General features: G+C 33.9%; 1 protein-coding gene across 2 annotated transcripts in view; it reads right to left on the bottom strand.

Annotated features, from left to right (window-relative positions):
- Positions 1-13,774, bottom strand: part of LOC120417691 (uncharacterized) — a 204,817-nt gene that overhangs the window by 104,871 nt on the left and 86,172 nt on the right. Inside the window, exons 1-2 of one of the 2 annotated variants that reach the window (XM_039579831.2) lie at positions 7,312-7,549; positions 1,224-1,638 (exon numbers count right to left, since the gene is read on the bottom strand). The exons of the other annotated variant lie outside the window; for it this stretch is intronic. Coding sequence (XP_039435765.1) covers positions 1,224-1,296 — 73 coding nt within the window. The 5' untranslated portion in view covers positions 1,297-1,638; positions 7,312-7,549. Of the gene's footprint in view, positions 1-1,223; positions 1,639-7,311; positions 7,550-13,774 lie in introns of those variants that run through there. 2 annotated transcript variants of the gene reach the window in all.

The following is a 13,774-nucleotide window of genomic DNA, read 5'->3' as shown; positions in this document are numbered from 1 at the left end:
CAATATTTATTGAGATTTTTAATGTCTTAAAAAACCTTATCATTCGAAAAAGATTACAAATTGAAAGAAATCTTAAATTTTAAGGAATTTACTTAAAAATAGTTAAGTGAATTTATATACAAAATTTTGCAAAACTATTCAAGAGTTAGAAAATAATTTTCAAACAAGTATGCTTGGGATTCTCAACTTTTTGACAAAATATCATAAATTCCCGATTTTTGAGTGACTACCATGCAGTATTGCAAGTATTTAGCATGATTTGAAGTGTAACAAAAACGGTAAATAGTTTTCAATACCTGAACTTCTAATGCTTAGTGTGACAAGTTTATTGCAAGTTATGACGAATAGGGAATGTACAAACAAAAATTCAGCTTAAATTTTAGCATCAACACAAAAAAACTTTTATTTACAGTGAAACCATGAATATAAAAAAAATCCGAACGAAAAATTATAAAAATAACAAAATTAAAAACAAAATTGGCTCTATATAAAACAGATAATGCAATTGGAAAACTTTGTAAAATTGTAAAAAAGGTGGGTTAATTTATACTAAAAAGTAATAAATAACCTCAAACAGCTTTTCACTATGCCACAATAGTTTTTTTTACAAAAACTTAAATCTTACAGTCAAGTCAAGTTTTTTATTAAAAATTTGAAATTGTTTTGACTTTTGTGAAACAAAGCATATCATCGCTTTTGAGTTATTGATGTTGTTTGGTTTGGTTTGGTCTAGAAATCAGGAGTTTTTTTTCCCGAAAACTTCACACGTAGCCTTATGTGTGGAACAAACTTGCCTTGCGTTTTTCTCAGTTTGCTGTTTTTGCAGATGAGACATTTATGGGCGGTAAAAATCTACAAAAAAAAACCAAACAGCTTCTAATTAACTGAAAACAGATGAAATGCTTTTTCCTGCATTAACAATCATATTTAGTATGTTTGGACTAGTATAAAAATATTTTGATTTTCAATGAAATTCCGATGTTTAGTGCCCAATAATTTTCTATTCTTGAAAAAAATGTTAAAATTAATATTCAAAAACACTTTCTTTGTTATTTAAATATTTAAACCACGACTTTAATATATTTTTTCAACTTCATTAAAAAAATATTTGCAACGGCCAAAGAAACAAAAAAATATATTTTGATGATATTACAGTCATCAACCCCTTAACCACATAATCTAACCCAATAAATTCCCTTATGTTTTTCATGACGACCACTCACCGTCCAGTATGAACTGCTGATTCTCGTCGACGAGAACTCCTTCGTATCCGGTCTCGTTGGATACACTCCCCATGGTTGCTGCCTTCTGGTGTTTCTGCCTTTAAATCCCTTTTGATTTGGTACTCCTGCTTCTGCTTCGGTTGTTATTCTTCCTCTCTTACTCTTTGGCTTTGTCGTTGCTTTGTGGTTATTCGCAACACTTCCGGAACAAACTTGTACACTCAATTGATACACAAACGAACACACACACGCACGCGCACGCCGCACACTTACACACAATTTCTTTTCATACAATTACTACTTAACCCTAATTTGTTAAGGGTTGACGTTTGCCAAATAAAATTACGTTGATATTTGGACTTTCACACTTCCTTTTTGAAAAATGATCGCTGCCTTCGTCAAACTTCCACAAACACTAAAAAAAACCCCGAAGAAAAAAACAATAAGAAGAAGAAAGGAATTCCTTGTTTAGCAAAAACCTTTTGTTTAACTTTTGTTAAAACACGCGCGCGATCGCGCGCGCAACCTCCTCTTCTTCGGTCACGCAGAAAGATTGGCACACTCTTTTGTTTTGTTGTTGTTTTCTTCTTTGGCTTAACCCTTAGCGGCTACTCCCCGGCCTTAAGTCACGTGTCTCGATCGCTCTCTTAATTACAGTTGATTAAAGCTACGTCCGCGCGTTCTTAAAACAAGTCATGTACAAATGTCACAGCCTACTACAGCAAGAGGAGTCGCAGCTGGGGGCACTTCCTCAAACGACGTTACTTCGCGCTCGCACGCACCGTTGTTCTACTGACCTCCGACCGGTCCCGGAATAGTTCGTGTACTACCGCCGTGCGAAACTCTCGGTCGGTTGTCGTTTTGGCAATCGACTTCTTCGTAGATATATTCTACTCTACTCACTCAGAAGCCGACGACGTGCGTGTGACGTTTACGAAAACCCGACGAGGAAGTCCGATCGATCACGCACACATCGAAGCAACCCAACAGGATGCGAGAGCCGCACGATCATCGTCGGCTAACGATCGGCGCCGCCGCCGAACTTCTTGTTTGTCCTGATCACTTTGCGTCAATTCTTCAACCGTAGAACCCGAAACCGTTCAAGGTGTGTTGGTGGAACGATTTGCACCCGCGATAAGATCGCGCAGCGACAGAGGTCAAAGTGTGCGGTGACCTGCCGATTGTCACCGTGTCACCGTAGCGAATGTCACTGGACTACTGCGACGACGACGACGGCGGCAAGGGCGCCACCTGATTTGATAGCGCGCTGACCACTCCGGTCCAGACAGAACTCTTGGCATGATTCACACACAGGCGTGTGCGGTAGGGTAGCAAGCGCGACTTTGACGCAAGCTGTCAAAGTTGACAGTTTGAAGTGTCAACAATAAAATTTGACGTCAAAACGTCTAACATGTTTCAGCAATCTACCCGCTATTGACGGCCCACCCTTGAGGGTTTTCGCAGTCTTGCATGTAATTTAGTTGTGTACAACAACACAGCAGCAAGCAGTGAGTGTGACAGGCCAACAACAACAACAACACCAAGTGGGTGACACATACGATAAGCGCTTTTGCAAGTAGCGCGCTGCGCAGCAGCAGCAGGCGAACGGCACATTACTACGCCAATCAAAGTGTGCCATAAATTACTCTCGAAACGAATACCAAGACGTTGCAGGAGAGTGGTGTATTGTTTTGTGTGTTTGCATACGGTTTACACACACTGTTGTTGTACAGCTGTGCTACTGCAGACGCACAGTGAAACTAATACGATGATAAGGCACTTAGGATTGACTTTGGACGTGGTATTTTAAGATATTTGGGACCGTTTGATAGTAAGTAAGTGAGATGATCACTACTACAATACAGAGCGTATTCGCTAATTTGAATAGATTTGTATAAACATTGTATAAACCCAACCTCGCTAGTTGGATTGACTGCCAGCTGTCAAAAGCAGTAAACCACGTGCTCTGGGAGCGTTCTTTTTTTACGTAACGCAATAAATGAATGTTTAGACCAGACATGCATTGGCACTGCACGCGGCTAGCACGCGTGCTATTTTAACGGATAGCACTGCGCTTTCGATCATAGCACTCGCCCTGGCACTCTAGCAAAAATGGTAACCAGGTTGGTTTTTCAATTGTTGATTTGAAATCTACTGTCACCGTTATCTAGAATGTGTTAAACTTACAACAATCTCTTCCATCAGTAAATTTGGTGTAGTGCTAGTGTTCATGGCCAGTAAGCAAAAGATCCATGGTTCTGAACTCTCCAAGGTAAACTTTTTTTTCCTTTAGTTTAATACGTAATATTTTTTTAATCAACGCAGATTATTGTTCTGGAATCAAAATGATATGAACTGTAAAAAATAGTGAAAGTGGTCACTGTAAACGTATTCAAAAATCGGTTCTTGATGTTCTCAACTTGATAGGACGTGGACAGGTTTGCAATAGGAAGGTAGCAGAATTTTAATTTTGAAAACTTTGCAAATTTTGCGGGCCCTCACAGTCTTTGTTTATGGAAGGATCTGGAAAAGGTATTTTGCAGTTACAATTGTTCGCGGTGGCTATTGATCAATTTTTTCGGAATTTTGGAACTTATATTCGATTACAAAAAATCCTATGAGTGCTAAATGAGAGTGCTAAATAATAGCACTAGCACTGGGCAGCAACAGCAAGCATTGCACTTGGTGTCAGTGCTAAATTTGAAGTGCCAGTGCAGAGCGTGCCAATGCACGTCTGGTTTAGACCCCATCCATCCCAACATAACAAATTTTGCATACAAATTTAAAAAAATTGTCGGCCTTTGACTGCCCCTCCGCCCCAAATGCGTCACGTAATAAAAGAACGCTCCCTCTAATGTTGAAATGTCATCATAAATTTGAGAACTGATTACGACGTTAGGGTAATTTTTTAATTTGCAAACGTTCAATCTAATAAGCTTTAAAATCAGTGGGCATTCGACGCAACGAATCCACTCTGTATTATTGTAACTAAATTAATCAGGAAAACTTCTTTTTTTTACTTTTTCATAATAATTGTGCTTTTGAGAGTTTTGCCAATGTTAAATAAACTACATTAAAAAGTTTAAATGAAAATGATATTAAAGTAACTCCGAGTAACTGTTTTGCCCGGAAAATTACTATTTTTGAAGAGATTTTTTTATTTGAAATAGGGGAACAGCATCTAATTCCAGCGTGCCCCCAATGTTGGCAGGTCAGAACTTTGACATTCAATTAAAGCTAATTAAAAGCGTTTTCAACTGAAATCGAGTGATAAATAGCTCAATAAGAAGTAAGCAAGCAAGTTAGTATCAAAAGTTTTGCAAAATTATTTGTTTGAATAGTGAAAATCAGCAAATTGGATGGAGTTAGGAGCGAGTGCTTAACCTGCCAAACATACGAGAATTTCCCCTACTTTGTTCAAAACCTATGATTGCAAAACATCTGAACTAGTTTTACAATGCAATATAAAACACTTTCTTGATTGTCTTGATTTATTTCATGTTCTTTATTTATTTTTTTATTGTCTTGATTAATTTTAATTTCTTGATTTTCTTGATTTTCTTGATTTTCTTGATTTCCTTGATTTTCTTGATTTTCTTGATTTTCTTGATTTTCTTGATTTTCTTGATATTCTTGATTTTCTTGATATTCTTGATTTTCTTGATTTTCTTGATTTTCTTGATTTTCTTGATTTTCTTAATTTTCTTGATTTTCTTGATTTTCTTGATTTTCTTGATTTTCTTGATTTTCTTGATTTTCTTGATTTTCTTGATTTTCTTGATTTTCTTGATTTTCTTGATTTTCTTGATTTTCTTGATTTTCTTGATTTTCTTGATTTTCTTGATTTTCTTGATTTTCTTGATTTTCTTGATTTTCTTGATTTTCTTGATTTTCTTGATTTTCTTGATTTTCTTGATTTTCTTGATTTTCTTGATTTTCTTGATTTTCTTGATTTTCTTGATTTTCTTGATTTTCTTGATTTTCTTGATTTTCTTGATTTTCTTGATTTTCTTGATTTTCTTGATTTTCTTGATTTTCTTGATTTTCTTGATTTTCTTGATTTTCTTGATTTTCTTGATTTTCTTGATTTTCTTGATTTTCTTGATTTTCTTGATTTTCTTGATTTTCTTGATTTTCTTGATTTTCTTGATTTTCTTGATTTTCTTGATTTTCTTGATTTTCTTGATTTTTTTTGATTTTCTTGATTTTCTTGATTTTCTTGACTTTCTAAAGTTGCTTTATTTTCTTTATTTTCTTGTTTTCATTTAATTTTCATAATTTTGTTGATTTTGCTAATATTGCTTATTTTGTTCATTTTGTTGATTTTGGTGATTTTGTTTATTTTTGATTTTGTTGATTTTGTTGATTTTGTTGATTTGGTTGATTTTGTTGATTTGGTTGATTTTGTAGATTATGTTGATTTTGTTGATTTTGTTGATTTTGTTGTTTTTGTTGATTTTGTTGATTTTGTAGATTTTGTTGATTTAGTTGATTTTGTTGATTTTGTTGATTTTGTTGATTTTGTTAATTTTGTTGATTTTGTTGATTTTGTTGATTTTGTTGATTTTTGTTGATTTTGTTTTTTTTGTTAATTTTGTTGATATTGTTAGTTTTGTTGATATTGTTAGTTTTTTTGATTTTGTTGATTTGGTTGATTTTGTTGAATTTGTTGATTTTGTTGATTTTGTTGATTGATTTTGTTTATTTTGTTGATTTTGTTGATTTTGTTAATTTTGTTGATTTGGTTGTTTTTTGTTGATTTTGTTGTTTTTTGTTAATTTTGTTGATATTGTTAGTTTTGTTGATATTGTTAGTTTTTTTGATTTTGATTTTTTTTTATTTTATCTGTTCCGTTAATTGAGTAGTTTTGCTAATTTTGTTGATTTGATTTGAAGTTTGTTGCTCTTGATGTTGATGATTTTTCAATTTTTATAAATTTTGTAGATTTTTGCAGAATCCGTTGGTTTTGTTGTTTTATTTGTCGATTTTGTTGATTGTGTTTAATATGTATATTTGCTAATTTTGATTTTGTTGGTTCAGTTGTTTTTTTTTTATTCACGACTCCATGTTCATTAGTCATGTCTTTAAATATCGTTTATTAACCAAGACTGTAAGATTTCATTTATCTGGTTTCAGTCTATGATTTCAAAATCAATCATTAGATCAGCAAAAACTTCTGAGTCATTTTATGGTTTCAGACCAGCGTCCAAACCGCTAGATATCAAGATCATAATTTTAATCAAACAATTACTTCATACAGTGAGCACCAAGTCCGATATTTACCCAATCTGTTCGTTCTGTTTACCTTTCCGATTTCGAAAATCCTTCGACTTGACCAAACATGACAAAATTAGCATAAAAATCACCCGCACAATCTTCTCCAACTCCGTTCCGTTCCGCAAACAGTGAGATAATGGAGTCGAGACCGACCTCCCTGTAGGGTAAGCGACCCTAGTGTCGTCTCAATGTCAAACCGGCGAGACACGACGGCGACCAGGCAGGTCACCACTCAGGTCAGTGCCAACTACGACACACCAGACTAGTTTGACGCCGCCGCCATCTTTGTATTGGTGGGCCTTCCACGATGACCGTGGTGTAATATTTACTAATCACGCACTTGACTTTTTGCTAGTGCCGTGATTTTCAAGTTTGCCTTAAAAATAAGCACCTGACAACGTCACGGTGACAGATCGTCAAGTGGCGAGCGCGCGTGGTTTCGTCAAGATTCGGTCTTATCTCTGCGTTAAAATGCACTTTGGCCGGTGCACCGCGCTAGTCTTATCAGCGCAAATCTAACCACCCCAAAAAGAAATAAAAAGCCCCAAGGTCGATAAGACCAAGTCGGTTTATGACCCGCATCCTCGTGAAATCACCTGTTTTTAATCGATTGCTTGGATTTTCGGAGGCCCCAACCCGCTCTCACAAGAAAGAAATCGATATGGTTGTCGCGACAGCTGACTGACGTGTCGTCATCAAAGCTGGGCAAAAGAAGAAAACACGTGAGGCCAACTGTCAGCGAAATTTGCTCAAATTTAGCCGGAATGGTCTAATCTGTCTCGTGTCCCGACTAGGAGGAGCGCGAACTCACATTTTCACTTGGAATTTGACACTTGCAGCGGAAACTGCGTCGAATTGCGTTCGATTAGTACTCCGGAAGCAAACCCTTCCCGGTCGCCATGTTTGTTCCAAAACACGGAAGACTTGAAAATCCTGCGACAGCTGTCAGAACTTCACCAGCTGAACCTTCTTCCGTTGTTTCAGCAAAACCAATAGAACCAATCGTTTCAGCAACGTCAAAACCCCTTTAGAAACCTCAAAACTCTTCACAAATTCACACCACCACCAGAAACACGCAAAACTGTCCAATGTTTTCGTTCGTATTAGGTCGAAATCTGAGTCGAAACTGGCATATCCGAGAGAACCCAGGCAGGCCGGGCTTTCCGAGGAGCGTCCTTTCGCGCAAGTGCGCCTGCTCGGGGCATGTGTCAAAAAAGAAGGAACTTTCCTGGCTTCCCCTCCGTACTCCGCATCGCAGCAAGCTATGGCGAGGGTATGAGTCACCCCTCGGTCTTGGTAGACGTGTGCCAAAAAAACTCTTGTTCAGAAAGAGAGGGGGACGGAATGAACGAAGAAAGGACTGGAAGGATACACACACACCAGACGAAGGGAAGTGACAACAAAAACAAACCCGGTTTTTGGGCACGAGTTAAGGCGCATGTGCGCAAATTGGGTGAAGTCGGGCTGGAATCGAGTCGGGAGTCGGGAGTGACAGGTTCCTGACAGAAAAGAACCAGTTTTCGGACAAGGAGTGGAAGAGAACTTCGAAAGCAAAAGTGGATTTGAATGGATCGTTAATGTTGATTTCCGGTTTCAAGGTAATGAGTAATTCAACGATTACAAAATCAAAAAAAAAAAAAAATGAAAAAATCGTCAAAATCGATAAAATTGACAAGAATTACATAATCGATAAATCGCCAAAATCGTCAAAATCAACAAAATCGACAAAAATTACAAAATAAAAGATTGACCAAATCGTCAAAATCGACAAAATCGATAAAATTGACAAAATTGAAAAAAAATATCGACAAAATTGACAAAATCACCAAAATCGATAAAATTGACAAAATCAGAAAAATCGATAAAATCGACAAAATCGACAAAATCGACAAAAATGAAAAAAATCTACAAAAATGACAAAATTGTCAAAATTTACAAAATCTTTAAAATCGACAAAATCGACAAAATTGATAAAATAGAAAAAAATCGACAAAATCGACAAAAATGAAAAAAATCTACAAAAATGACAAAATTGTTAAAATTGACAAATCGACAAAATCAATAAAAAAATTAAAATCGACAAAATCGACAAAATTGTCAAAATTGACAAAATTGACAATATTGACAAAATCTACAAAATCGACAAAATTGACAAAATCGACAAAATCGACAAAATCGACAAAATCGACAAAATCGACAAAATCGACACAATCGACAAAATTGACAAAATTGACAAAATCGACAAAATGAAAAAAATCGACAAAAATGACAAAATTTGTCAAAATTGACAAAATCGTTAAAATCGAAAAAATCGACAAAATCGACAAAATCGACAAAAATGACAAAATTGACAAAATCGACAAAATCTACAAAATGGACAAAATCGATAAAATCATTAAAATCGACAAAATCGACAAAATCGACAAAATCGATAAAATCGTCAAAATCGATAAAATTTACAAAATCGACATATTCGTCGAAATCGACAAAATCAACAAAATCGACAAAATCGACAAAATCGACAAAATCGACAAAATCGACAAAATCGACAAAATCGAAATTATCGACAAAATTGATAAAATTGATAAAATTTTCAAAATCGACAAAATGACATATTGACAATCAAATAAAAAACAAAACAATCGCATTTTGCCATTTTTGCTTTTTTTTTGTTTTTTTTTCTTATTGCTTTCTGCTTTTCTGCTTTTCTGCTTTTCTGCTTTTCTGCTTTTCTGCTTTTCTGCTTTTCTGCTTTTCTGCTTTTCTGCTTTTCTGCTTTTCTGCTTTTCTGCTTTTCTGCTTTTCTGCTTTTCTGCTTTTCTGCTTTTCTGCTTTTCTGCTTTTCTGCTTTTCTGCTTTTCTGCTTTTCTGCTTTTCTGCTTTTTGTTTTTTGCCTTTTGCCTTTTGCTTTTTGCTTTTTGCTTTCCTGCTTTTCTGCTTTTTGCTTTTTGCTTTTTGCTTTTCTGCTTTTCTGCTTTTCTGCTTTTCTGCTTTTCTGCTTTTCTGCTTTTCTGCTTTTCTGCTTTTCTGCTTTTCTGCTTTTCTGCTTTTCTGCTTTTCTGCTTTTCTGCTTTTCTGCTTTTCTGCTTTTCTGCTTTTCTGCTTTTCTGCTTTTCTGCTTTTTGCTTTTTGCGTTTTGCTTTTTGCTTTTTGCTTTTTGCTTTTTGCTTTTCTGCTTTTCTGCTTTTCTGCTTTTTGCTTTTTGCTTTTTGCTTTTTGCTTTTTGCTTTTTGCTTTTTGCTTTTTGCTTTTTGCTTTTTGCTTTTTGCTTTTTGCTTTTTGCTTTTTGCTTTTTGCTTTTTGCTTTTTGCTTTTTGCTTTTTGCTTTTTGCTTTTTGCTTTTTGCTTTTTGCTTTTTGCTTTTTGCTTTTTGCTTTTTGCTTTTTGCTTTTTGCTTTTTTACTTTTTGTTAGTTTTTAGTTTCGTCTTAGTTATCATCATCCAGGAAATGACATAAATTGGCAAATGTCAATAAATCGCACCTTGCGGCCACGACCTGCGTGGTCCAAACTGTTAGGGACAACCACATCCAAAAGCATTCCGCACGTTTAGTCGCAAATGTTACGCAAAAAAACGTCTCCGGCATCCAACTCTAATTGAATGTCGCCCCATCGAAATTTTCGCGCGCGTTTAATGGCTTTCGCAAAGTATACAGGAGGAGCGAACCCCCTTAATGGCCCTTACGACACTAATTTTCCGGTCATCTTGGCCAGATGAAAGGGTGTTCGCCAAAAAGTGGCGGGAAAATTTGGCCTACAAATTGGCGGTGAAAAGAAAGTCGTGGTTGCATACCTTCAGGGGTCGGGCCCATTGTCTCTTGGCGGTCTTTTCGTAATGATTCGTCGGAGACAATTGGAAGGAATGTGTGAATGAAGTTCGATGAATGGACTGGGTGAAGGCGTGAACGTATGGGACATGTAATAGGCGATTATCTCCAGCGCGGGTTATTATCTCTCAAGCGAGTGAGTTCGTTGTTTGTCTCGGTTTGGTTAGGTTACACTCTCACTTGGAAGAGAGTTGAACGCGGCTTTCGCTGAGTCAATGGAGTGAGATTATGTGTCGCAGAGGAGAATTTACGTAATAAAAAACAAAACAATTGATCCTACAAACTTGCCACCTCACGTGGGTTGACAAAACTGCGGAAACTTGGAGAAAACTGTCAAATCATTGGCGCTGATTGGGATGTTGAAGTATTAAGGGTCTCATAAATCATTAGTATATAAAAGGAGGATAAAGCTCATGACATGGTGCTTAATTTTACCAATTTTGTCAATTTTGTCAATTTTGTCAATTTTGTCAATTTTGTCAATTTTGTCAATTTTGTCAATTTTGTCAATTTTGTCAATTTTGTCAATTTTGTCAATTTTGTCAATTTTGTCAATTTTGTCAATTTTGTCAATTTTGTCAATTTTGTCAATTTTGTCAATTTTGTCAATTTTGTCAATTTTGTCAATTTTGTCAATTTTGTCAATTTTGTCAATTTTGTCAATTTTGTCAATTTTGTCAATTTTGTCAATTTTGTCAATTTTGTTAATTTTGTCAATTTTGTCAATTTTGTCAATTTTGCCAATTTTGTCAATTTTGTCAATTTTGTCAATTTTGTCAATTTTGTCAATTTTGTCAATTTTGTCAATTTTGTCAATTTTGTCAATTTTGTCAATTTTGTCAATTTTGTCAATTTTGTCAATTTTGTCAATGTTGTCAATTTTGTCAATTTTGTCAATTTTGTCAATTTTGTCAATTTTGTAAATTTTGTCAATTTTGTCAATTTTGTCAATTTTGTCAATTTTGTCAATTTTGTCAATTTTGTCAATTTTGTCAATTTTGTCAATTTTGTCAATTATGTAATTTTTTTCAATTTTGTCAATTTTGTCAATTTTGTCAATTTTGTCAATTTTGTCAATTTTGTCAATTTTGTCAATTTTGTATTTTATTATTTTCGTATTTAAGTATTTAAGTATTTCAGTATTTTAGTATTTTAGTATTTTAGTATTTTAGTATTTTAGTATTTAGTATTTTAGTATTTTAGTATTTTAGTATTTTAGTATTTTAGTATTTTAGTATTTTAGTATTTTAGTATTTTAGTATTTTAGTATTTTAGTATTTTAGTATTTTAGTATTTTAGTATTTTAGTATTTTAGTATTTTAGTATTTTAGTATTTTAGTATTTTAGTATTTTAGTATTTTAGTATTTTAGTATTTTAGTATTTTAGTATTTTAGTATTTTAGTATTTTAGTATTTTAGTATTTTAGTATTTTAGTATTTTAGTATTTTAGTATTTTAGTATTTTAGTATTTTAGTATTTTAGTATTTTAGTATTTTAGGCTGGTACAAATATTTTTAAAAGTTTTTGTCACCCCCCCCCCCCTTCAAAATTGGCCCTAAAAATCAGGGGGCAAAAAAAATATTTTTACAATAAACTTCAAAATTTCAATGAAAATTCAAGTGCAACCAGCTGAAATCAAATTAAAATACATTCTTCTGCGTTTAAAATCATTTTTAGCATGTTTGGGTTTATTAAAAAATCTAAAGATTTTTTGAAAATTTTCGATGCAAAACCTTTTTTTTCGATACAATTTTTGTTTTTGTCAGATCTTAGATTTTTTTTGAAAACTAATGATTGCAAAACAACTGAACTAGTGTAAAATGCATTTTAAAACACTTTTTTCATTTAAATGTGAAGACTATGGCTTGTTATTGAAATTTTTATATTTTTTTATTTTTTTGCCCCCCCCTTGACCTCGGCCAGGGCCGAGGGACAAAAACTTTTTTTAATATTTGCATCGGCCTTAGTATTTTAGTATTTTAGTATTTTGGTATTTTAGTATTTTAGTATTTTAGTATTTTAGTATTTTAGTATTTTAGTATTTTAGTGTTTTAGTATTTTAGTATTTTAGTATTTTAGTTTTTTTAGTATTTAATTAAATTGATCACCTTTTCAACAGGTTTTAAAACTTTGCTGTGAAACCACCTTCAACCAGAAATCGATCGTAGATTTATCATTCAAATTGCTAGCTGTCAAAGATACACGCCTATCTGTATCTACTCTGCTCCAAATTACTAGCTCTAACGTTTCAAGCTTTGAAGGCCTCTCCAAACTACTCCCAAATCAGAAGCCCAAAAACCCGTTGAAAGATCTCCTTGGCACCCATCATCACGCAGATTTGGCGAGCCACGTTGAATGATGTGGTGAGTTATGGATGCGATTTTTGAACGCTCAGCACTTTAAACTCCACTATTTTGGAGTAATTTGGCAATAATTGTTCATAAATTTCTTAAAAATCAATTGGCAATTTATTTTTGGTAAAAACTAAAAAAAAAGAAGATTTTAAATTAAAACTAATCAATTTCCAAATGCCCCTTTTTTATTGGACAATTGTAACCAAGTTAAGTATTAGCCCACAAAAAAGTTCCCAAAAAAAGGGTTGGAAGGCAGTGCCAAAATTATGTAAATATTGGCACCTTCAAACTGAAAAAAAAAATAAGGCAGACTCTAGAGTAAAGCTGGGGTCTTTGATGGGTGCGAAAAAGTGACCACCAAGGGGCAATATTTTCGGAGCAAAACACTTGGTTTTTCTGAACTAAGGCGCTGAGAAATGGGTGAAAAAGTTCAGCGCCATTTTTTTCCCCTCGGTGAGAAAGATCTCAATCGCTCGCGTGAGCACAAAAATTATTCGATCTTGGAATGTTTGCGCTGGTCAGTTTTGGGTTAAAACTAGTGTTACTAATTAAGTTTGGGTAATTTGAGCGGTTGCATAAAAAGTAATGGATTGAGGAGAAAAGATCTGCTTTGTGATGATTTTCAACAATAATTAAGTGTTACACTTACATGCAAGTGACCAGAATTAAACTGAATTGTGTGCAAGCAGAAATGATTTACCTGGAAAGAAAAGAAAACATATTTAAAAAAAAACTCAAAAATCAAATTGATATTGAAAAGTTTGATTTGTTGTTTTTGATTATGATGCTTTTGTTGATTTTGTTGATTTTGTCAAATTTGTCGATTTTGTTGATTTTGTTGATTCTGTTGATTATGTTGATTTTCTTGAATTTATTTATTTTGTTTCTTTCATTGATATTGCTGAATTGTTGATTTTGATGATTTTCTTGATTTTCTTGATTTTCTTGATTTTCTTGATTTTCTTGATTTTCTTGATTTTGTTGATTTTGTTGATTTTGTTGATTTGTTCATTTTGATGATTTTGTTGATTTTGTTTATTTTGTTGATTTTGTTGATTTTGTTGATTTTGTTGATTTTGTTAATTTCGTTAAT

The sequence above is a fragment of the Culex pipiens genome, chromosome 1 (genome assembly GCF_016801865.2).
Source record: "Culex pipiens pallens isolate TS chromosome 1, TS_CPP_V2, whole genome shotgun sequence".
Lineage (NCBI taxonomy): Eukaryota > Metazoa > Arthropoda > Insecta > Diptera > Culicidae > Culex > Culex pipiens.
Note: the sequence above shows the minus strand (reverse complement) of the source record. Positions and strands in the feature narration are given on the sequence as shown.